This window comes from Arachis stenosperma, chromosome 4, assembly GCF_014773155.1.
Source record: "Arachis stenosperma cultivar V10309 chromosome 4, arast.V10309.gnm1.PFL2, whole genome shotgun sequence".
Classification (NCBI taxonomy): domain Eukaryota; kingdom Viridiplantae; phylum Streptophyta; class Magnoliopsida; order Fabales; family Fabaceae; genus Arachis; species Arachis stenosperma.
Window position 1 is genome coordinate 132478051 of NC_080380.1, and position 25984 is coordinate 132504034.

The following is a 25984-nucleotide window of genomic DNA, read 5'->3' on the forward strand; positions in this document are numbered from 1 at the left end:
ATAAATAATTTTTTTTTTATAAATTATTGTTAAAGCCTTAAAGGTCCAATTTGGACCCGATATAATTGTGGCTGGAAAATATTTAAGTTTGATGAGATTTAGGGCCAAATTAATATCTAAAAAATAAATCCAATATATATTTAAGATTGGGTATAGATTAAAACAAACTGGTTTCACTCGACCATGTAAACTCCTGGTTTAAAGGAGCATGGTCTCCTATATAAAAGGGGATGAGAATTTTTCTTTTTATTGCTTTTGTCCTTCGTTCTTTCTGGGTCTGACGTTTGAATTTTGTGGCTTTTGAGTTCTAAGGTATGGGTATTGTTTCAAAACAATGTTATATTCCATACTTTTGTCCTCTGATAATCACAAATGAAACTAGCAAATGATGCTTGTTCATGACACCTTATAATCTTGATGTCACTTAAATTTGCACTTGCTTCAGCTTGTTATCTTTAATTTCTTGTTGAGTCTTTGAGAGAGAGAGAGAGAGAGAGAGAGAGATCAGACATGCAGATTAAGTAGAAAGGAGCATGATGAGTTTTCTTCTCATGTGCTATCCAATAATTCAAACATCATTCTTTTTTAAATGAAGTTTGAAACTTTGCTGCTTATATCCACAAAAACTTTCAAGTCTTGAGCTATTAGGGCTAGGTTAGAATTTTACATGCTCTAAGCTTTTAGATGTCACTCTCAAGTTGTTCATTTGACTTTGAAGAAGAAAATGTGAACTTTTTTCATTGTCTACTGTCATAAACTATTGATAAAAGAATACCTTTTAGCATTACCATATGAAAACAAACTGCATTTTTTCTTACTTTGCACCAAAATAGCCTATGCTCTGTATCTTCCTAAGCATAATATCGACGTTCTTTTACCTTAGGATGGCCAGAAGATATAAGGGACATGCCGTGGGAATCGACCTTGGTACGACTTACTCGTGTGTTGCTGTGTGGCAAGACCAGCAAAGCCGAGTGGAGATCATTCATAATGACCAGGGAAATAGAACAACTCCTTCTTGTGTTGCTTTCACAGATCAGCAGAGGTTGATTGGTGATGCTGCTAAGCACCAGGCTGCTTCTAACCCAACCAACACTGTCTTTGGTAATTGATCTTCCTTTGTATGTTACTTCTTTTAGTCAGTTCTTCAATGTTTATGTGTTTCCTATTAATAGCTCATGGTAATTTATTATTATTATTTTCTTCTCAGATGCAAAGAGGTTGATTGGTAGAAAATATAACGACCCCATTATTAAGGATGACCTCTTGTTGTGGCCATTTAAGGTCACAGATGGTGTTAATGACAAACCAATGATTGTTGTTACGTATAAGGGTCAGGAAAAAAGTCTTTCTCCGGAAGAAATCTCAGCTATGGTTCTCACAAAGATGCGTGAGATTGCAGAGTGTTGATCCTAGTTTGATTTTGGGTTATATTATGATGACAAACATTGTTTTGGGTTAAAAGCCCAATATTGTTTAATGAGAGTGTTAGTGATGCAGGTCCAAAGTATTCAAGTTCACATTGCTTTAGTCCATGTCCAACAATTGCTTCAGCAGTGAGCCAAAGCTCATCCTCACAGCAACGTTCATTATAAGGCTTACTAAAAGGTAAAGGAAGACAGCTGGAAAGGGAAAAAGGACAAGTGTTAAGCAACAAGGACAGCTGGTACACTCTCATCACTCCAAGGACACAAAGGGAACAACCACTAACTCAAGGACATTAGCTGAGCACTGCTAAGGATCGTGGTTGAGCAAAACACCAATGAACAAGAGCACACACAGCAACAGCAGCAGCAAGGAAATGGAGCAGGATGCAAAAGAAGAGCATGCCAAGGAAGAAAGAAACTCCAAGGACAGCAGAGGTAGTGGTGGAGCTCCTCGGACAGCAGGGAAGTGGAGCAGAATGAAGAAAGGACTGCATGCCATCAAGGACCACTCCAACGGGTAGAAAAGAAAAGAAAAGAAGAAGAAGCTACAATCAAGCCAAGCTGAAGATATAAAAGGAGCTTCATTTTCAACTTCTGAAGTCAAGAGAGAGAGCACGCAAATTCAGAGCACCTTTTCTAACATAGAGCTGGAATCTCTTTCTTCTACTCAAGCTTAATTCTGATATTTTTTGTTATGGCTGTCTTGCGTTATTTTCTGTTTTGAGAAAAGGCTAGTATGTGAGGATCAAAAGCCAAGAGAGAAAAGGCAAGAGTGATGCAAAATAGCCACTGTTTTTCTTTCTGATGTAATCTGGGTGACTGAACTAGGATGAGTTCCCCTTCCAAGTTGGGATAGCACTTTGGGGTTGCTAAGCTTTGGTGTGTAAAGCTTAGGGGTAGATACTAGTTGGATTAGGAATTAATTCAATAGTATTGGTGAATGTAATCTGAGAATTATAGTGAAATTCCACCATGGTTGTGGTGGAGACTGGATGTAGGATTCTTGGCACTAGGAATCGACCAGGATACATGCTGGCCCCTTTCTCTCATTCTCTCTTCTTTTAATGTTCTGCCATATGATCAAATGAACCCACGGCTGCAGCTATTGCATATGGCCTTGACAAAAGAGCTGATTGTGATGAAAAGAGAAACATTTTGATCTTTGATCTTGGTGGTGGTACTTTCGATGTGTCTCTTCTTACTATTAAAGATAAGGTGTTTGAAGTTAAGGCCACTGCTGGAAACACACACCTTGGTGGAGAAGACTTTGATAACAGAATGGTGAACTACTTTGTGGAGGAGTTCAAAAGAAAGAACAAAGTGGATGTTAGTGGAAACCCAAGAGCATTAAGAAGACTGAGAAGTACATGTGAGAGGGCAAAAAGGGTACTGTCATTCGCAGTTGATACCATTGTTGAAGTAGATGCTTTATCCCAAGGCATTGACTTGTGCTCTTCAATCACTCGAGCTAGATTTGAGGAACTAAACATGGACCTCTTTAAAGAGTGTATGGAAGCAGTTGATAGGTGTCTTACAGATGCTAAGATAGACAAGAATTCTATACATGATGTTGTCCTCGTTGGGGGATCTTCTAGGATTCCCAAAGTGCAGGAGTTATTGCAGAAGTTTTTCAACAGGAAAGATCTCTACAATAGCATTAGTCCTGATGAGGCTGTAGCTTATGGTGCAGCAGTTCAGGCTGCACTATTGAGTGAAGGCATGAAGAATGTTCCAGATATGGTGCTACGTGATGTTACACCATTGTCACTTGGTGTAGCTGTACAAGGAGATATCATGAGTGTAGTGATTCCTAGGAATTCTACTATTCCTATAAAGAAGACAGCAGAATATGTCACAGTCCATGATAACCAATACTCTGTACTTGAACAAGTTTATGAGGGTGAGAGGATGAAAGCCAGTGATAACAACTTGCTGGGCCAGTTCACACTTTCTGGTATTCCTCCTGCTCCTCGAGGCCATCCTATTACGGTAAGCTTTGATATAGATTTTAATGGTATCCTCTGTGTATCTGCTAAGGAAAATACCACTGGCAATAAGAACCAAATTACCATAACCGATGACAAAGGAAGAATGTCAAGTGTAGAAATTGCAAGACTGGTTAGGGAAGCTGAGAAATACAAGGCTGAAGATATGAAGTTTCTTGAAAAGGCTAAAGCTATAAATGCTTTGGATGATTATGTTTACAAAATGGAGAAAGCTTTAAAGGATAAGGGCATTAGTAATAAGCTTTCTCAATATGACAAGAACAATATTAGTAATGCAATCACAAAGGCTAGAACATTTCTTGATGGTGACCAAAAGCAGGAGGAAATAAATGTGATCAAGGTTATGCTAAATGAGGTCAAACGCATCTTTGATCCCATTATGATCAAGATTGGCTAGTTGTTTTCAGAATCTTTTGTTTTTTTTTTTTAATGGTTATGCTTCTGTTTTGTGTTGCCTCCTTGATAGTGAAAGGGAAGGCTCTATTTTGTGTTTTAGTTAATAGTTTAAGGGTCAAGGCATGGTAGTGGCTAACGAACTTGAATAATGATATCCGATGGTATATTTTGCCAAAACCTTATCATTTTTTGAGTGAAGACCCAGTCGGATCCTCTCTATTTTCACAAAAAACAACGCAATTCTTTGCTAAAACAAAAGGTTATTTCGCTCTTTGAATCTGTTCTTTATGAAATAACGCGACCCTTCTATCATTTTCACAGTAACACTTAGATCGGGGTCTAATTTGTCTCTCTTTACCATCATCTTTACTTTCTTCTCTTTGTGTCATTCTCTGATCTCATCATCTTTACTCATGATTTTCATCTAAGGAATATTATCATTTTGTTGTTGTATGCTCTCAAAAATAAAAGCCAAACACCACCATTACTATGTGAGTTGTATATTTAACGAAGAAAGTAAAGAAAGCATCTGAAATTATGCAAACAAATTAAACAAAGAAAGGAAGTCCATAAGTTAAAATTGGAGGCTAGTTATCATCTATATTTTATTTTAAGAGCTAAAACTGAAGAGAAAAGTGATGAGATTTATGCTTCTTCAAGGTATGTGATGGATTTCCAAACATATATATATAAACAATGCAGAAGAGCTCAGAGGAAGGCGATGTGGCAACTGCCTTCACCCTTGCAAGGAAGTTGTTAAACATCCAATTCCGAGAGGTGGCAGAACCAGTTTGGTCATATATGATATTTATACCTGGTAGGTTTGTATTGCTAATGAATTAAACCTAACATTGCTTTAGTTAAGGTCCTTATGCATATTTATTAATGATGAACACTTATATGCAGTTGTTTACTCACATGTAGTTGTTTTCATGGGAAATTCATAGTTGAACATTGTTAAATAATAATTTAGTAGAACTTATCAAATCATCTAACGGTTCTTAAATATTAACTTCATATGGAGACAATTGCATGCAAGTTTTCACCATTTATTAAATATACTTATTACTATTATCAGACTGGCTATGCTTTATGGTACAAAATGTTGGGCGGCCAAAGAAGAGCACGAACATAAATTAAGTGTGACAGAGATTAAGATGTTGAGATAAATGAGTGGTCATACGCGATTGGATAGAATAAGGAACCAAGATATGAAAGAGTTGGAGTAGCACTTATTGTGGAAAAGATGGTAAAATTGCAACTCAGGTGGTTTGGATGAGATGGAAGATGGACAAGGGGTGAAAAGCAGAGAAAGACCTAGGAAGACTATCCATGTAGCCGAGATTTTTTTTTTCTTTATTCAAGGTCATAGTAGTATTGGTGATGATTCGCATGACTAATAGCCATATAGTGTTTGGTTAACTACTGGGGAATGAACAATTAAGCTTCACCCTTGATACTAGTATAATACATTAATAATTCATTTTATGGTTTCAAGGAACATAAATAAAATTTTATTAGTATGTATATCTGTCTATTTACATATTCATATTTCATTTATACACTGCTTTTCACTAAGAGAATTGAAGAATGGCAACAAAACATAAGGGTCATACGATAGGAATCGATCTTGGAACTACATACTCATGTCTTGCAGCATGGGAAGAACAAAATGGTCGTGCAGAGATTATTGTGAATGATCAAGGCAACAGAACCACACCTTCTTTCGTTGCCTCCACTGATACTCAAAGATTGATTGGTGATGCTGCTAAAAATCAAGCCGCAGCCAATCCCTCTAACACCATCTTTGGTAACATGTTTGATTTCATCTTAGTCTCAAGTCTCATTAATAATGTTAATTTGATTCAGAGTGACTGTTAGTTAGTTAGATAGTTAGTTACTACACTCATCTAACTCTAGTACACTAGTTTGGTTCATTGTTATTTCTCCTACACAAAGAAAATATGAAAGTAGAACAAGATTACTCTTTTGTAGATGCTAAAAGGTTAATTGGCAGAAAATACAAAGATCCTACAATTTACAATGATCTTAAGTTATGGCCATTCAAGGTTGTATCTGGTGTTGATGACAAACCCAGGAAAAGTGTCTTGCTGCTGAAGAAATCTCATCTATGATCCTCACAAAGATGAAGGAGATTGCAGAGGCCTATTTGGAGTCTTCTGTGGGCAATGCAGTGATTACAGTCTCTGCCTATTTCAATGACTCGCAGCGAAAAGCCACCAAAGATGCAGGCATCATTGCCGGCCTTAATGTCATCAGAATCATCAACGAACCAACAGCTGCAGCTCTTGCATATGGCCTTCGAGAGAGAGCCAAATGTTCCAGAAAGCGCAGTGTTTTCATATTTCATCTTGGTGGTGGTACCTTTGATGTGTCTCTAGTCACAATTGAAGGTGATAACATTGAAGTTAAGACCACTTCCAGAGACACTCATCTCGGAGGGGAAGATTTCAATAACAGAATGGTGAGTCACTTGGTACAAGAGTTCAAAAGAAAGATCAGAATGGACATTACTCGGGATCCCAGAGCAATGAGGAGGTTGAGAAACGAATGTGAGAAAGCGAAAAGGATATTTTCACATGCTAATGAGATAGATGCTTTGTTTCAAGGCATTGACTTTCGTTTCTCTATAACTTGTGCAAGGTTTGAAGAACTCAACAGGGACTTGTTTGAGAAGTGCATGGAGATTGCTCAGAAGTGTCTTGATGATGCTAAGATGGAGAAAAGAGAGATACATGACGTGGTCCTTGTTGGTGGATCTTCTAGAATCCCAAAAGTTCAGAGTTTATTGCAGAACTTCTTTGAAGGGAAGGGTCTTTGCAAGAGTATCAACCCGGATGAAGCTGTTGCTTATGGTGCTGCAATTCAAGCTGCTTGCCAAACATGGTACTAGTTGATGTCACTCCTTTGTCTCTTGGTATAGCCACTCATGGAGATTTGATGAGTGTAGTGATTCCGAGGAATGCCGCCATTCCTGTTAAGATGGGTTCTGTACTTGAAACAATTGAAGATGAGATTTTGTCATTTAGTTAATAGTTTAAGGATCAAGATTCAAGACATGATATTGACTAATGAATATGAATGGTGCTATCCTATTGTGCATTTCACCAAAACTTACTTTTATCATTCTTATTTTGTAGTTCATAGATTTGTATTTTATTTGATTAATCCGTTTGATTTTGTCCTAATACAGATAATAAAAAATATTAATATAAAACAAATTGTGTATGTTTTGATTTCTGGAAATACTATATATTATACCTACAAAGATTGCCAGGAGGATCAAGCTTTACTTTTGAGTTTGAGAAAGTGTCTACATAATATAAGAAATAAGATCAACCTAAATAACATGAAATATTTTAGATAATGATTATTGCTGTATAATTTAGTATTATCAAGTTAGTAATAGTAGTTTCAACTTAAATGTAAAAAAGCAGAGAAAATTTTATATTACACTCTGTAAATACAAATTACTTTGATATAGTCTACATCTAACCTACTAATCGTATAATAAAGGTGTTATTTAACTTATTATCATCTTATCATACGTACATTAACTTGGAAATGAACTAGTTCTATTCCACGTTATAGGTGTTAACATCAAAGCAAAATAGCCGAAAATTTCTTAAGCAATGAAGCAGAACCATCGTCTTGGTTGTCATAATTTCCATGAAATGCATGCTTTAATTTGAAATTGAAGGTTCCAATGGAAACAGGCAATAGCCAATAGTTGAATGACACGTTTACTTGTGATAGTGAAGGATAATATAATATACATACCACAATTTCTTAGACAATAGTGCATAGCCTAAAATAGTCGTGACAGATTTGAATAACATGAAATCCATCCAAAGTCGAAGCAAACTACGTCGTGTGTCAAATCATGGGTTTTATTAGCTGCGTATTTCATTTTGAATTTGATTAATTAGTCTTAGATCGTTTTACTTTGTTTCCATATCGTTGTACAAATTAGTCCTCTACTCCCCTTATTTAATCGAGTGATAATGATGTGCGGAACGGATTATTATAAATAATATGAAAAAATATTAAAATACAGCACATAATCAACTAATATGTATTTTGAAGTTGTAATTTTTAAATTTTCATATATATATTTTTTTTCTGATCATTGACTAGGTTTTTGTTGTCTCTTTGATAGCACAGCGTGATTCAATTAAAAAGGAAAATTAGAACATAAAAACTTTACTAAGTAGCAAAGAAAAAGGTAAAACATAATTTTTAAACAATTGTGCAATTCAATTTATGAGTTTAAATAATCTTTTAAGTAATGAATTTAAAAATTAATTAATTAATGATAATATACAATTGAATATTTGTATAAAATTATTTTACAACGTTAATACATGAAAATTAAATTTTTTATTTCTTTTATTTCAACTTTGAAGAGCCAATTTCAACTACTACAATATTAAAGCTATAAATTAAAATGTGATTAGATTATTGTTATTATCTGTATTTTAATTAATTTGTTTGGAAAGTGTATGTCATTGCACTTTGGTATATTATTATTATTTATGGATAAAATTAAACTAATTAACATCATAGTCAATTATCTAGAAATTTTTATGATATAATACTAGCTATATCTACTATACATATCCACACTATGGGAAATTTTCATGGAAAATGTACATGAAAAGGATCCTTCAAAAGGAAAGTGTATGTTAATATATATAAGCTATACTTCTGAGCAATGAGTAGAAATATATTATATTGGATAATATATATATATACATATATGGAATGCAACCATTAATTTCCCTGAAATGTACTCATCAAAAGGATCCAGATGTGAAAATAACAACTAGTTTAGTTGAATAATGACACGTTTGTTGTGTGTTGTGAAAAAAGATATATAACTATAAAAACCGACTTTCTAAGAAATTCGGAAAAACATAGCTTAGTTCATTGGCTAATGCCTTAATTTCCAAATAAATAACAAGCTTTGGTAATTAACATATTAACTATAAATACTGCTAGTTCCTGTTTCCAATTAGAAAGTCATCTCAAAAGAACCTACCTTACTCAATTATTCATCTTTTTTAGGTACTTACGTCTTTCAATTTCTTTAGAATAGTAGAATATAATCTTATATTTTGTACATACATGATTTTAATCTCTTCTTATTCCTATTATTATTGTTATCATTTTCTTTCCTTCGCATCATTAAATATGTATCTATTACTTGATATAACATCTTATGCCTATTAATAATATGATTATATAGATTAACCTCTTAATTTATATTTTGATTTATTCTACTCATAGAAAATGCCTTTGTATAAAAATGATAACAGATAACAGTTACATAATTTGATATATTTAAATAAAAAAATATTTTTTATATACTAAAATTAATCACTTATATATTTGTATATAAATATATATGTAATTTAATTTATTTTCAATATATATTTATATTTTAACATGTATTTTATATTAATTACTGACGTTGATATATACCTACCTAGCATAATCCTTAGATAAATTACTTAATATAACACGTGTATGTTTTAGTTATTATTTTTATATAAAGAGATACATCTTCATGTGAATAATTACTTATCATTAGTTACATTATTTTCTTGATGTCTCTATATTCGTTGTTAATTTCAACAGAATTTAATTATGGATCATCCCAATCATTCACACCCTTTACACTTGAACCCTCCTGGAGCTCCATACAAGTGCAATGGTTGTAAAGAACTAGGGTTTGGACCAAGTTATGGTTGTGAAATTTGCAACTACATCCTTCACGAAGAGTGCGCGAACGTCGATCGCCTCGCCTTCCATCGATTTTTCCCGAAAAGCCACTTCGAGTTCTTCGAGAAGGCACCCGGATACCGAACTAGGTATTGTGATGCTTGTGGAAAAGATGTGCTAGGGTTTGTGTACCATTGTTCCCAAACAGGATTTGATTTGCACCCATGTTGTTTGAAGCTGAAAGATAGTGTTTGCGACAAAGATGGATGTGTGACATTGAAATTGTCTCAAAAGGTTCCTAGGAAGTGCCTAAAATGTAAGAGTAGGAATGTTGTGAACAAAGTTAAGGGTTGGTCTTATGTGTCTTGTAATGAGGATAATAATTCTTGTTACCATGTTTCTTGTGTTAAGGAATTGATTCTTGAGAATTGGAAGAGAGGCTATTTTTCAACTCAAGAACAAAACAATTATTCAGTAATTCATCATGAGATGATTGAATATGAATCTCGTCAACTTGCTTTAACAAGGTCATCAAGGAGATTGGGGACAATCAAGAAGTATACAAAGATAGCAGTTGTGATCTTCAAGCTAATATTTTCAGCCATTTTTGGAAACCCTATTTCTGCCATTGCTACTCTTGTTGAAGCCCTAGTTCAAGATTATTGATGAAGATTTTTAGCTTTTTTTCCCTCTTAATTTTTTGTTTATATGCTTTTGGTTAGTTTTGGGATGAATAATAAAGCTTTTCCGAGTGTGATGAGTTTGGTGGTAGGTGGAATGCATACGTATGTATGTGATATATATAATTATTAATTAAAAAATGTATGTGTATATAAATATATGTAAATAAAGTGTGAGAATATATATTATATTATAAGCAAAGAACAGTAAAAAGATGTAAGTTCTGGTTTTGGAGTTTATAATATTTTAATTCTTGATTGATTGGCTTTGTTCATTGTTTGATAATGAATTTTAATTCTGTTATTGGCTTGTTTTTAGTTGATTAACTCTGTTATTGACTTACTGTTTGATGATTAATTGATACTCTCATTTTTGTTTATTCTTAGTTGATTAACTATTTTTGAAAGTGAAATTATGGAAATGATTACAGAAATTTTATGTTTTTGTTGAAATTTTTTATTAAAAAAATGACTTTACTATGTTGTTGCTGTTTTTGAATTTTTAGCTCTATTATTTTTAAATTTTTGTTGATGATTTATTGATTTCATGGTTTTTGTTGATTATTTATTGTTGTTTTGAAATTTTTGTTGATGATTTATTTGATTTTTGGTTTTATTGTGCTATTGAAATTTTTCATTGTGTTGATGAAAGCTGTTGTTTTTACTGTAATGTTGATTTATTGATTTTAGTTATGGATAATTATTTGTTAAATGATTATTGTAGTGCAGCTGTTTTAATTTAATGATAAAATATTTTGTATTATATATACTTTTCGCTCCAGTGTTTCAGTTGTCACTTGTCATACCTATTTGACAATGAAAAAGTCTAGCTTTATCATCCCTAATTATATCAATGTATTCAATACACTTGTAACTCGAGTTCTTTAATAAAAGATTTATAGACAAATTAGAAATAAAATAAAAAATTAGTGCCATAATAAAAAGAAACAAAGATGATAGAAAAATTGCATAAATGTTCATGTTTGTATGCATATATTAGAGGATATGAAACTGTATTTATGATTTTTTTTTCTTAGCCTCTTATATCATTTTTTAGTATTAAAGTCAACGATCTTCTGGAATACACTTGTGTAAAATTTGATAACAAATTTATAAATTATTAATTTAAAAGATAATATTTTATGTAGTGTTTTAAATTGAAAAGATATTTTAAGATTTATATTAGATTATAATTATATTTTAGGATGTTTATTTATAATATATTTATTATTTTATTTTAAAATAATTTATCTGATTAAACTACAGTTAGACTAATTGGACCAATAAACTAATAACTAAAGCAGTTTGATGATCAAGTTCGGTTCTCAGACCTTAATTCATAGTGAAAAGAATAAAACTTTACAAAAATTTTGTCATTACATGAGATTAACCTAAATGCAAAATCTTGATTACTCAAAAAAATAATAAATAAAAAGCTTGTGAATTTTATAGGTCTTGAAAAATAAAAAATTTAAATTAAGACACTTTTAATTTTGAAACATATTTTTTAGTACACAAAATTTTTATCGTTGTCTCTTACAATAGCACAAGCTTAAAGATAAAAACAAAAAAAGGTGAGAAAATAACATGGCCATGTATTTTGATTGGGTTAAACTACATGTATATCAAAATCAGCTACTGTTCATATCCTGACCCAACGCTAAGACCCAGGTCTAAACGAAAGGCCCAACCCACAAGGATGAGCCTCACATTACGCCGACCTTCCTCCGAGAAGTCGGTTCTCGCCACGACTTGCTTTAAGGAAGTCAGAAATGAGGATTAGCTGGCAGATAATACTAAAATAACTGCACCTAAAATCTCTCAACCCACTTCCAGGAGCCATATCTCAACTTCTCTAAGATAAAGGGACGGTTATCCATCTTAAAATGTAGAACTACTTCAACAGTGGTTATTGGTTCACTATTATAAATACACTGACACCCCTCAGGTATCTCTAAGTCCCAATAATCTCTAGACCTGCTCACACCCTTGCTGACTTAGGCATCGGAGTGTCTTTGCAGGTACCACCCCCATTTCACTCACACTCACAAGTCGGACGGAGGCCACAAAGTTGCGAACCCATTCGAAGGCTTCCCTCCTCAGACGATTGGGTCAACCTAATGAATACAGCCCATTAATCTTCGGTTACCCATCGTAACATTGGCGCCGTTGCCGGGAACCCGAGAGTTCAACCAGTAATGGCGGACAACTCACCAGAGAATGGTCATACAGCGTCTGATTCCGAACAAGAAAATCTAGATACCGAAAACAACGATGCGAACCTGACCCTTCACTAGGGAGCCAACGACCAGCATAGAGAAGGCACCTCTGGGTTTAAAAACCCAAAGGTAAACTCCTCGGATGGACGAGAATCAGGAAAGAAAAGGCCACCCCATGCAGTCGAGCTAATGGGGTTGGTCCATGGTCACCAAGGTCGTTTGGAACAGCTGGAACATGAATTAGAACGACAACGAGAGGCAGAGCAAAATCTCAGAGAAGAGATAGAGCGACGAAAAGAGTTAGAAGAAAAACTCTTGAAGCTAGAATCTTCCCTTAGAAGTCGGAACTCCCGTGGCAACCGAGAAGAGTCGCCCCTGGGAGGAGAGGATCTGTTCAATGAGGATATAATGAGGGCAAAAGTTCCAAGAAACTTCAAAAACCCTGATATGAACCTCTATGACGGAACCACAAACCCGAAGCATCATTTAAGCAATTTCAAAAGTCGGATGTATCTGGATGATGCTTCTGATGCAACTCCCTGCAAAGCTTTTTCAACCACCCTGTTAAAAGCGGCGATGAAGTGGGTTGATAGCCTCCCTCCAAGGTCGGTTACCAGCTTTGAGGACCTCTCGAGAAAGTTCTTAATGAGGTTCTCCATCCAGAAGGATAAAGTAAAGCACGCACCGAGCCTCTTGGGAGTAAAGCAGGAGGTCGGAGAACATTTACGGAACTATATGGAAAGGTTCAACAAAGCGTGCTTGGAGATTCAAGACCTGCCCACTGAAGCAGTCATCATGGGGCTAGTAAATGGACTTAGAGAAGGTCCCTTCTCGCAGTCCATATCAAAAAGGCACCCCACCTCCTTGAGCGATGTACAAGAAAGAGCAGAAAAGTACATCAACATGGAGAAGAATGCTAGACTACGAGAGCCGAGTTGGCGACCGGGGCACCCCCACTCAGCAAAAGAAAAAGAAAGGGAGCCCAAGAAAAAAGAGGAGGTTGGGCCCGACAGGCCGATGAGATATCACTCCTATACTCCTCTAAAAGTTTCCATAGTAGACGTATATAGAGAAATCTGTAATACTGAAAGGTTGCCGCCCCCTAGACCCATCAAAAACAAAAAGGGAGGAAGCCGCGACGACTACTACGAGTACCATAAGATGTATGGCCACTCAACAAATGATTGCTACGACGTTAAAAATGTGATAGAAAGGTTGGCCAGGGAAGGCCGACTTGATATATATCTCATGGAAAGGTCGGACAATCATGGAAAAAGAAAACAATATGATGAGGACAGAAGAGACCCACTACCACAAACCCCCGAGAGACACATACATATGATCTCTGGAGGATTTGCGGGAGGGGGACTCACTAAGTCATCTCACAAAAGACACCTAAAGCGAGTTTACCAGGTCAGAAGCAAAGCGCCTGACCTTCCAACCATCTCTTTCACAAAAGAGGATGGGCAAGGGGTGATCCCTGGGCATGACGATCCAGTGGTGATAACCATGATCCTGGCGAATGCCCATCTCCACAGAACTTTAGTAGACCAAGGAAGTTCAGCGGACATTCTTTTCAAGCCCGTGTTCGACAAACTAGGATTAGATGAAAAAAGAATTAAGGGCTTACCCGGACACCTTGTATGGACTAGGAGACATGCCAATACAGCCACTGGGATACATCCCCCTCTACACGACCTTCGAAAGGGGGGAAAACTCCAAAACCCTAAGCATAGACTTTATCGTCATCGATGTCGGGTCAGCATATAATGCCTTGATCGGCAAGACTACGCTAAATCGGCTCGGAGCGGTGGTGTCAACCCCTCACCTTTGCATAAAATTCCCAACACCTAAGGGAATAGCAACGGTACGGGGAGACCAGAAATTGGCAAGAAAATGCTACAACGAAAGCTTGAACCTCCGAGGAAAGGGCAAGGAAGTTCACACCATAGAGCTCGGGGGAATAAAAGCTAAAGAAGAGCTGCGGCCACAACCAGGGGGAAAAACTGAAGAGATACAGGTCGGCAAGGAAGAAGGAAAAAATACCAACATAGGAGCCAGCCTAGAGGAAAACTTAAAGCGTAAGTTGACAAAGCTCTTGTGAGATAACTCCGACCTCTTTGCCTGGAAGGCCTCCGACATGCCAGGGATAGACCCCGAGCTCATGTCCCACAAACTCTCAGTATACCCTGGGTCACGACCTGTCCAGCAGCGAAGGCGTAAACTCGGTCCAGAACGAGCTCAAGCGATGGAGGAGCAACTACAAGCGCTCTTAGAAGCTGGCTTCATTAGAGAAGTCAAATATCCAACATGGCTAGCAAATGTGGTGCTAGTCAAAAAACAAAACGGCAAGTGGAGGATGTGTGTTGACTATACCGACATGAATAAGGCGTGTCCTAAAAACCCATATCCACTTCCAAGCATCGACACTCTAGTAGACTCCAGCTCGGGGTATCAATACTTGTCGTTTATGGATGCCTACTCGGGATACAACCAAATCCCGATGTACAAGCCGGACCAAGAAAAGACATCATTCATCACGCCTAGAGCAAATTATTGCTACATAGTCATGCCTTTTGGGTTAAAAAATGCAGAGGCCACATACCAAAGGCTGATAAACAAGGTGTTCGCTCCCCACCTCGGGAACTTAATGGAAGTCTATGTAGACGACATGCTGGTGAAAACCAGAGAAAAAACCGACCTCTTAACAGACCTCTCGCGAGTTTTCAACACCATAAGGTCGCATGGGATGAGGCTAAATCCCGCAAAATGCACCTTCGCGGTGGAGGCTGGAAAATTTCTAGGGTTTATGCTCTCAAAGAAGGATCGAAGCCAATCCCGACAAATGCAAAGCCATCCTAGAAATGAAAAGTCCAACCTGCCTAAGAGAGGTCCAACAATTAAATGGCCGACTTGCTGCCCTCTCTAGGTTCTTGGCAGGATCAGCATTAAGGTCTCTTACACTGTTCTCTCTACTACGAAAAGGATGCCAGTTCGAATGGACTCCAGAATGCGAAGAAGCATTCCAAGAGTTCAAAAAGTTCTTGAGCCAACCCCCAATCCTGACCCGACCTTTAATTGGGGAAGAGCTCGTCCTATATTTGTCCGTAGCAGACAAAGCTATAGCATCAGCCCTGATACGAGAAGACGAGGCCGGACAGTATCCTGTATACTTCACCAGCAAAGTTCTACAAGGCCCTGAACTAAGGTACCACAAACTAGAGAAGTTTGCTTATTCCCTAGTAATAGCCTCACGAAGGTTACGGCCTTACTTCCAAGCTCATACAATAAGAGTTCGAACGAACCAACCTATGAAGCAAATCCTCCAAAAGATGGATGTTGTCAGGATAATGGTTCAGTGGGCAATAGAGCTCTCCGAGTTCGACTTGAAGTACGAAACCCAGACGGCAATTAAAGCCCAATGCCTCACCGATTTCATAGCAGAATATACAGGAGATCAAGAGGAAAAGCCAACTACTTGGAAACTATACGTAGATGGATCCTCAAACAAGACAAGAAGTGGCGCAGGCATAATATTGGCCAATGAAGGGGGATCACAAATAGAGGTTTCCCTCAAATTTGAATTCCTAGCCTCCAATAATCAAGCAGAATACGAAGCCCTGATCGCGGGGTTGAAGTTGGCAGAAGAAGTCGGTGCGACAAAAGTGATGATATTTAGCGACTCTTAAGTAGTAACCTCCCAAATAAATGGAGAGTATCAAGCCAAAGACCCAAATATGAGGAGATACTTGGACAAAACCTTGGAGCACCTCGGGCGCTTTGCAGAAACCGAGGTCAGGCATATAACTCGAGATCTCAACAACCGAGCAGACGCCCTCTCCAAGTTAGCAAGTACCAAACTAGGAGGGAACAATAGAAGCTTGATCCAGGAAACTTTACAAGAATCATCTGTAGTTAAAACAGAGGCCAAACAAGATGTCCTTGAAGTCATCGGGTTGAACCTCGGCTGGATGAACCCTCTAGTTGAATACTTAAAATTCGACATCCTCCCTAAAGAGGAAAAAGAGGCCAAGAAAATCCGGATGGAAGCACAATACTACACTCTAGTGAAAAATATCCTCTATAAAAGAGGGATATCAACACCATTGCTGAAGTGCGTTCCGACCTCAATGACCACTGAAGTGCTATAGGAGGTTCATAATGGAATCTGCGAAAACCATCTCGGAGCCAGGTCGCTAGCCAGAAAGGTAATCCGAGCTGGGTTCTACTAGCCGACCTTGCAGAAGGATGCCACAAAATTTGTGAAGAAGTGCCAGCCATGCCAAATACACGCAAATTTCCACGTGGCTCCCCCCGACGAGCTCATCAGTATAACTTCTCCATAGTCTTTCGCAAAATGGGGGATGGACCTATTAGGGCCTTTTTCCCAAGCCCCAGGACAAGTAAAATACTTAATAGTGGGAATAGACTATTTCATAAAGTGGATAGAAGCAGAACCCTTAGCCACCATCACCGCACAAAAAGTTAGAAGTTCCTCTACAAAAACATTATCACAAGATATGGAATACCTCGTTCCATCATCACGGATAATGGTACACAGTTCACCGACTCAACCTTCAGAAGCCTGGTAGCCAGTATGAAGATAAAACACCAGTTCACCTCAGTGGAACATCCACAAGCAAATGGACAAGGTGAGGCGGCCAACAAAGTTATACTGGCAGGATTGAAGAAAAGGTTGCAAGACACAAAGGGAGCTTGGGCTGAAGAACTTTCCCAAGTATTATGGGCTTATTGGACAATGCCACAATCGGCCACAGGGGAAACACCCTTCCGACTTGCCTATGGCGTGGAAGCCATGATACCAGTAGAAATCAACGAACAAAGTCCAAGGGTGATCTTCCATTATGAGGTCAGGAACGTACAAGGGCACAAAGAGGAACTTGAACTACTCCCTGAAATCTGAGAACAAGCCCAAATAAGAGAAGCAGCATTAAAGCAAAGGATGACCACCAGATACAATAAAAAAGTCATTCGAATGAGTTTCACCCCAGATGACTTGATCTTAATCAGAAACGACATTGGAGTCAATAAATCTGGAGAGGGAAAGCTCGCTGCTAATTGGAAGGGACCATACAAGATTAGTGATGTCTTAGGAAAAGGTTATTACAAAGTGACCGACTTAAATGGCACTGAGCTACCTAGGTCGTGGCATGCTTGTAATATGAAAAGGTACTACAGTTAAAAGCGAACTCTACTCCCTGATGTACAATTTTCCCAACTTCATGATTTTTTTCCAAAAGAAAAGGGTTTTTTTTCTGAAGGGGGGGGGGGGTTTTAACGAGGCATCACAGTAGAGACTAAGGAGTCATAGATAGCCAAAAACCCTTAGTAGCAGTAAAGTACCTTCGTAAATAAATAAAGATCTTTTACAATATCTCTTATAAATTCCTTCTCACTTTCTTTCTTTCTATGAAACGCGCCGACTTAAGCTCAACAAAGCGTGAAAATTCCATGAACCGACCTAGATGGTCGTCAGGATAAAACGATGAGGTACAAGTCGGTGTAAAGAGGTTATAAAAGTCGATCGTGATAAACTCGGAAATTATCTGACTAACAAGTCGGAAAAACTGAGAAACAAAGAAATGTATCGCAAAAATAACCTAAGAACTCAATAAATAAAAAAAATTGAGTATAAGGAATACCAAAAAGAGATCAGAAAACCTATAGAAAGCACTAAGGAAAAGACTGTCCCAAACCTTCAAGAAAAATTTGAGAAAAACTTAAAAGAAGGGACAGCCAGCCAAGAAAAGGTTTTTCAAAACAAGGATCAAAAAGGTTTTTCGAAACCTAAACAGAAAGGCATGCGCACAACCAACAAAGATAACCTAAACCCTTGTCCAAAAAATGATATTTTTAAATATTTTGTTTACGGCCATAAAAGGCCAAGAAAATGTTAGCAGAATACCACCACAGAATAAAACTAAATAGTTTTAAAAGGGGGGGACCCACAGGCCGGGCCCCCATATAGCCACAAATAATTTTTTCTTTTCAGTTAGGAAGGACGTCACCACCAGAGTCAGGGAGAATAGTCGGAGCACCACCAGAGTCAGGGAGAGTAGTCAGAGCGCTATCGGGGCCAGGAAGAGAAATGTCCATAGGAGATGGAGTGGAAGTTCCAGGAGCCTTCGAAGAACTCGGGGCATCTTTTGGTTGGGGAGGGGACTCCATTATCCTCTGACCCCGAGTCTTTAGATCAGACTCGGTGACATATCGGGGAGAGGGAGGAGAAACGATAGCTTCGTCGACCACAATTTTATCCGGATCCAAAGGAGAGAAATCCAGGTCGGGAGCAAGAACCCCGACCTGTGCTTTAAAGATCCCCCATGCTTCTTCACCCCGTCAGTAATGGAGTCCTCCAACTCTGTATAGGCCTCCCGAGCTCTCATCAAATCCTTCTTCACCTCCACAAGATCCTCGAACAGGCTCGAATAACTCTCCTGTGCCTTCTCCCTCAGGCCCTCCGCCATGGAACACTGGGCATGCAACTTCCTCTCCCTCTCCTGAATGCCATTCCTCTCCTCCTTCAAATTGGCGACCTCCTCCCACAGCACCTTCTCCTGCTCTTGATATAAGAGAAGCCTCCCCTCCAGCTCCTTAACCCTCGAGGATGAACCCAAAGAGCTAAGAGGAGTCTTATAAAAAATATCAAGGAACTTTGTTCACACCCCTGCCACCCTGATACTCTCCTGAGCCAGAATAGTAAGGTGGTTTCGAACAGAAGCATCATCCATACTTATACGAGTATGAGGATAGATATACTTTCGAACAAACTGAGGCGCATCCACCTTGGCCTCACCTTCAAAAGAAGAGCTAGACTCTAAAGTCTTGCGCCTCTTCTTTTCTGGCTCAGGAGAAGATCGAGGAGGATGGGACGGCAGAGAAGAGGTTGAGGAAGAAATAACAATAGGACGAGTGCGGGTCCCAAATTGTGAGAAGGAGGGTGAGGAGAAGGAAGAGAAGGACCAGCTGCCCTGGCACCGCCGACTCTAGTGCGGGACCTCGCTTTGGCCTCCAGAGCTCTCTGGTAAGACTCCCTGGAATTATTCTTCGCCATTTCTGTAAAAGCAATTAGGAAGCTAAAGTCAATAAAACAAGCTGGAAAAAACAAGTCATGCGACCATCAAGTCGGAAAATATGATAAACAAACAAAAAGCTACATAGTTTAGCCTGGACAAAAGTCGGAGACCCTTGGAGAAATTTTTTTGTATCCAGATAGGGGGCTTGATGCGTGAGCATCTTTCCTATCTTTTCCTAGTGAATTTGCATCTAATTTGTTGAGTTTAATAAAGAATTAATTATATTTTAGCCACTATAGATGCTATTTTGAGTTTTGTTCAATTTTTTTATTTTAGGTAGCATTCGAATGAATTTGATGGAGTTTCTGCAACTCAAGATTTTAAGGAGATAGCAGCGAGGAGCGACGCGTACGCGTCGCGACGCGTACGCGTGACTGACGCGTACGCGTGATTTGGAGCTTTCCATGGCGACGCGTGCACGTGACTGACGCGTACGCGTGATTTGAAGATTTGCTCAGCGACGCAAACGCATGACCGACGCGTCCGCGTGACTTGCGGAAGAGACTATCGACGCGTACGCGTGACATGCGCCACGTGCAGAAAATGTAGAAACCGCTGGGGGTGATTTCAGGGCCCCATTTTAGCACCCAAGTTAGGCGCAGATCCAAGTGAAGCCAAGTGGTCCCCACGTTACAAGACGCGGAGTAGTTAGTTAATTCTGATTTAAATTCAAATTTGATTTTAAAATAGGAAAAGATATTATCTTAATTTAAAATATTAGATTTTAAATTAATTAGGATTAGTTATAAAAAGGGAAGACTTCTCTTCTATTAGGTACATTATACTAGAGGGATTCCATGAGGGAATTCTATACAACTTTACATTCTACATTCCATGAGCAACTAAACCTCCACTGTTAAGGTTAGGAGCTCTGTCTATTTGTATGGATTGATTTTATTACTTTTTCTATTTCAATTTATATTTTGGATTTATATTTAAGAATTGTTTTCGTTCTTTATCTTATGAATTTGGGTGGAACGGAAGTATGACCCTCTTTCTATTTGAGTTCTTGTATAACTTGAAAAAGCTCTATACTTGAACAACAGCTTGAAAACATATTCTCCTGAATTCTAATTATCTGGATTTAACGGGATACGTCATATAATCCTTTTATTCTTTGGGTAATTAGAGTTTTTGTGGCATGCAAACTTGAATTTGGTCATGTACCCTTTAATTGGAATTAATTGACCAAGGAATTGGCAGTTAATGAATTTTAGAGGAGACTAGGAAGGTCTAAGGAATTAGGGTCTAGTCACATATAGTTTGCCATAAATTAAATCCTACATAATTAAAATAGTTATTAAGAAAAGTTAATCCGGAAAAATAGATAACTCTGAAGCCCTAACTGTTTATCCATATTTTATTCCCAATTTATTTAATTGTCTATACTTTTGATATTTTGAATTCGAACTTAAACCTTTTGAACATCTCAAAACCAATTTCTGCTTGCCCAACTAAGCCAATCAATCAATCATTATTGCTTGATCCATCAATCCTCGTGGGATCGACCCATACTCACGTAAGGTATTACTTGGTACGACCCGGTGCACTTGCCGGTTAGTAGTGTGGGTTGTAAAATACCACACCAGGGCTCTCCCCCATACTTCTCGGAGAAACCCCACAATGGCTGCCTCCACCTCATCCAAATCGTCAAAACCGTATTTTTCACAAGGAGAGGCCTCTATCCAGTACAGGGTGAAACGTGGAAAAGAAGTTTCATCCAGGAAAAAGGGATGGTGACCTCCTATAGCTTGAACTTTGAAAAAGAAATTTTTGAAGTCATGGAAGGATTCATCAAAAAGGGTAAAAACTCTCTGGCCTTGTATGGCCCGGAAAGACACCCACTGCTGTTTGTTATTTTGCCCATTGAAGGGCTTAGTCATGTGAAAGAGATAAAAGAAAATATTCAAAGAAGTCGAAAAGTCTAAAGCATGGCTTATAAATTGATAAATTTTCAGAAAACCCCAAGAATTAGGGTGAAGTTGGGTAGGAGCAACACGATAGTGGCATAAAACAGCTATCTCAAAATCGAAAAAAAGGAAGAAAAACGCCTAAGCAGGTAATCATGCTCTCATACATATAGAAAAAATAAGGGGCTGCCTAAGAAGCCCTCCCAAAACAAACCCGGTCTTCCGGACCCGGGGCAATCAGTTCATATTTCGGCTCATCCTCATCAGAAGTACAAAGCCTATGATGAGTGCGAAGGTTGGTGATGAAGTCAGTATCAACAAAAGGATCTTCCCCCAAAACCGTGACATCCACCCATTGAGCAAGGGTTTCTACAGAAGACATTTTTTCCTAGAAAGGGATAGCGAAACCTACAAAGAAAAAAGAAAAAGGATCAAAAACAGGGTCTCTAAGGGGCCTAGAATCAAACAAAATAGAGTCACTAGGAGCCTACGAGCCAACCCTCCTCTCTAAAAAAACATGCAAACAAAAGCACTTCGAAAAAAGAGAGTAGAGAAAAACTAACCTTTGCTTGAAAAAGGGCTGGGGCAGAGAAAGAGGAACTCCTTCGAACAAGAGCTTCTTTTGAACAGAGTAGAGGAAGTGTGAAAGTTTTCAGAAACGAAGCAAGGAAAGAGAGGGAAAGTATTTATAGAAACGTTAGGGGCATAATGGTAAAAATGGAGACCGTAATTTAAAGAAAGGCACCGTTCCCAATGTAACTGATCCCCGCGTATGAATACACAAATCTCTAACGGACGCAACGTTTGATTAGACGCGACTGTTGAGAATTTTTAAACACGTGGGTTCCGAAAAATCACGTCGGTTCCTTATCAGGTCGCCTACGGTTCCGAGTGAAAATACTCGACCCCAACTCTTAAAAGAAATTGGGCTCGAGTAGGGGCACTGTTCATACCCTGACCCAACGCTAAGGCCCAGGTCTAAACGAAAGGCCCAACCTACAAGGATGAGCCTCACATTGATTACGCCGACCTTCCTCTGAGAAGTCGGTTCTCACCACGACTTGCTTTAAGGAAGTCGGAAACGAGGATTAGCTGACAGATAATACTAAAATAACTGCCCCTAAAATCTCTCAACCCACTTCCAGGAGCCATATCTCAACTTCTCTAAGATAAAGGGACGGTTATCCACCTTAAAAGATGGAACTACTTCAACGGTGGTTATTGGTTCACCACTATAAATACACTGACACCCGTCATGTATCTCTAAGTCCCAATACTCTCTAGACCTGCTCACACCCTTGCTGACTTAGGCATCGTCGGAGTGTCTTTGCAGGTACCACCCCCATTTCACTCACGCTCATAAGTCGGACAGAGGCCCCAAAGGTGCAAACCCATTCGAAGGCTTCCCTCCTCAGACGATTGGGCCAACCTAAAGAATCCAGCCCATTAATTTCCAGTTACCCATCGTAACAGCTACCAAAATCAGTCACTAGTATAAAATATATGTTGGAATACAAATATACTATAAAAATAAATTAAACTACACATGTATTTATACACAAATACATTGATAATTGATTTTAGTGATTAATTTTAATATACAAATAGCATTTCTCATTTTGATTTAACCTCAAAATGTAACAAAGTCTACATTCAATTTTCACCACAATTATAACAAAATTTTACTACCTTAATCGTCAAGATTACAACGCAAACACCAATTCAAAAACCAAGATAAAAACAAATAAACCAAGTTAATTAGTTTTACCTCAAGACAAATAAAACTACAATTTCGAATTTCACAAAACAAGATAAACTAAAATGTCAAGACCAAATAAAAATCAATAACAAAGACTCGAGCTTAAACTTAAATTATTTTGATTGTTCTTCCTAAGTCATGTTTATTCTTTTATAGATTTTTTAAAATAATATCTCAAAAAAATATAAATGTTTTTTTTTTAACCAAAACTCCAAAATCTAAACTAAATATATTGAGACCCAATACAAAAGAATGATAACACTCAAAGTGTATATTGTATTTCTGAATTTTCTTCTTAATAATAGACACTTCTTATAAAAATTGTAGCTTATTATTCTAGCCGAAGCAGTCAATCATTTCTCATTATTGCCATAATTTTCTTTTTTATTATAAAAAATACTCTCTTTCAAATTCTTCTCAAATATTACTTTTATGGTTGATTTTTTTAAAATATAGTTGAATCATCACTTAAATTATTTACTAATCTTAATTGCACAATCAATCAGCATAATACATATTTAGATCAACTTTAGTTAACCCAACTAAATATTTGCCATTACAATTAAAGATAATTTAGCTAACTAAATTCTTTTCAAATATTTTGTCTTAAAATATCATTAGTAAAATATTTTAATTTTTTTTTATTTAATAGATATAAACAAATGCATTGGATACTTAAAATTTTTATATATTCAATAAAAATTTTATCAATTTATAATCTTAATTTATCCGTTTATTTTTTTAGATATGAATAAAACTTTAGTGTAACACTCAATTATTGAATTTTATGATATTTTTTTAAATTATAGGAATGAAACAATACAAGGAAGACGTATTGTCAATATGCGGAAGGGATATTGTCCTGCTCATAATTTTAAAAAATATTACACAATCCAATAATTAAGTGTTACACCAAAAATTTTTTAATATTAAAAAAAATAGCCTAACTTATGCTCTTAGGGCACATATAATAGATAAACCTTTAAAGATAAAATTTTTTAAACTCATCAAAATTTATTACCAATTGAGATTTATTTATTATACATCCAATTGTTACCATCTCAATCACTTTTATACATGAATTATATTATTATCAAGGAAATTTTAAGTGACTAATTGATAAAAAAACTAATGATAAATAAAAGAAAATGATTGAAATAAAAAAATAAATTAAAATTGAAAATAAAAAATAAAAAGATATGTTAAAATTGAATAAAAAAAAGAAGAATTACTATATATTTTTTAATTTTTTTATACAACAAGAAAAAATTTATTCAACTTAATTTAGTTTATCTAATTTATTACCCAATTTTTCGATGCAATAAGTAGAACTGGAAGTGAGTCAAGCCAGCTCATGAGCTAGCTCGAGCTCGACTCGTTAATAGCTCGATAAACTAAGCTCGTGAGCTAGTGAGCTAAGCTTGAGCTTGGAATTGAGCTCATAAATTAAATGAGTCGAGCTTGAGCTTGGATAAGCTCAGCTCATTAGCTCGTGAGCTGACTCGATTATATATTAAAAACATATCCTATATGCATTTAATTTATACTTTTAATATTATATACATACATATGAAATAGTAATATATATATATATTAATGACTTAATTATTTAAAATTTTATATTTATTTTTTATATATAATTTTGATATAGGACATAAATAAAAAATTTATAATTTATTGATAGATAACAATATATAAAATTGATCTTTTTAAATATTTTTTAAAATATATAAGTTATAATTTATTGATATAGAGTTATAGATTATGTATTTATGTTTCTATTATTTGAGCCAGCTCGTGAGCTCGAGCAAGCTCGTGAGCTTTCGGTGAGCCGAGCTTGAGCTTAAGAAATAGGCTCGATTGTTAATGAGTCGAGTCGTGAGTCAAGCTCAATTTTTGTGAGCCGAGCTTGAGCTTGGTCTAACTCGACTCAACTCGACTCACTTCCAGCCCTAGCAATAAGAAAGAAATTCACTCAATCTTTTTTGTCCTCGTGATTTTATCACGAAATCAAAAAGAGATTTTTTGCACTTCTAATTATTCTACAACAATTACAATAGGAGGTATTTATTATAATCTTTTATTAAATTAAAATAAAAAATTATAAACCCACTAATACAAAGGTTAATTTAGTAAATAAATAAATAAAATTAAATTGATCATTTTAATACTTAAAAATATAAATTAATAACTATTAAATAATATTTAAACTCTTCGTATCATTAATATTTAAAGGCTGTATCATTTAAAAAAAATCATCTTCAAATTTTATAATTAAAAAATAATATATAAAAAGAACAAATATAAGAGTAAATAGTCAATTAGTCTTTGAAAGATCAATTGTTCTTCAAATTGATTCTCGAAAAATTTTTTTAATCAAATTCGTCTATTAAAAATTATAAATTATTCATGTTAGTCATTTCGTTATTTATGGTGTCAAAATTTTGTTAATGTGACATGTTAAATCATAAGTGACACCACAACATACATTTAAGTAGTGACGGACCCAAAAAATTTATGTTAGAAGGACAAAAATAATATACATTACTATTAAAAAATATATTAATTCAAATTTTAAAAAAATAAAAGTGCATATTAATTATTCGAATATATTAATTAAATTAAATTTACTGAATTTTATTTATGAGAAGTCACATGATTTAATGAATGATTCAATTATTATTGGTTCTTTCATTGTTTTAGTCTTTTAGATTCTTCCAAGATAACAAAATATTATGTATATAG

The 25984-nt window shown here is 36.4% G+C and overlaps 2 protein-coding genes and 2 pseudogenes across 2 annotated transcripts; all 4 read left to right on the forward strand.

Annotated features, from left to right (window-relative positions):
• The first annotated feature begins 884 nt into the window (after window positions 1-884).
• LOC130974050 (heat shock cognate 70 kDa protein-like) lies at window positions 885-3830 on the forward strand (annotated as a pseudogene).
• A 1589-nt stretch (window positions 3831-5419) lies between these two features.
• LOC130975564 (heat shock cognate 70 kDa protein-like) lies at window positions 5420-6883 on the forward strand (annotated as a pseudogene).
• A 1993-nt stretch (window positions 6884-8876) lies between these two features.
• LOC130974051 (protein VACUOLELESS GAMETOPHYTES-like) lies at window positions 8877-10426 on the forward strand. Its single transcript, XM_057898788.1, has 2 exons — window positions 8877-8917; window positions 9491-10426. The coding sequence occupies exon 2, from the start codon at window positions 9500-9502 to the stop codon at window positions 10238-10240; it is 741 nt and encodes a 246-aa protein (XP_057754771.1). The 5' UTR covers window positions 8877-8917; window positions 9491-9499; the 3' UTR covers window positions 10241-10426.
• Window positions 10427-12662: 2236 nt separating this feature from the next.
• Window positions 12663-14577, forward strand: LOC130975565 (uncharacterized). Its single transcript, XM_057900337.1, has 3 exons — window positions 12663-13145; window positions 13239-14231; window positions 14329-14577. Exons 1-3 carry the CDS (start codon window positions 12663-12665, stop codon window positions 14575-14577), a joined length of 1725 nt encoding a protein of 574 aa, XP_057756320.1.
• Window positions 14578-25984: the final 11407 nt, after the last annotated feature.

Coding starts and splice junctions, on each gene's coding strand:
- LOC130974051 (XM_057898788.1), top strand. CDS start 9,500: ATGGATCATCCCAATCATTCACACCCTTTACACTTGAACCCTCCTGGA.
- LOC130975565 (XM_057900337.1), top strand. CDS start 12,663: ATGGGGTTGGTCCATGGTCACCAAGGTCGTTTGGAACAGCTGGAACAT. Junction 13,146..13,238: donor TCTCCATCCAGAAGGATAAA/GTAAAGCACGCA, acceptor GCGTGCTTGGAG/ATTCAAGACCTGCCCACTGA. Junction 14,232..14,328: donor TTTATCGTCATCGATGTCGG/GTCAGCATATAA, acceptor CCAACACCTAAG/GGAATAGCAACGGTACGGGG.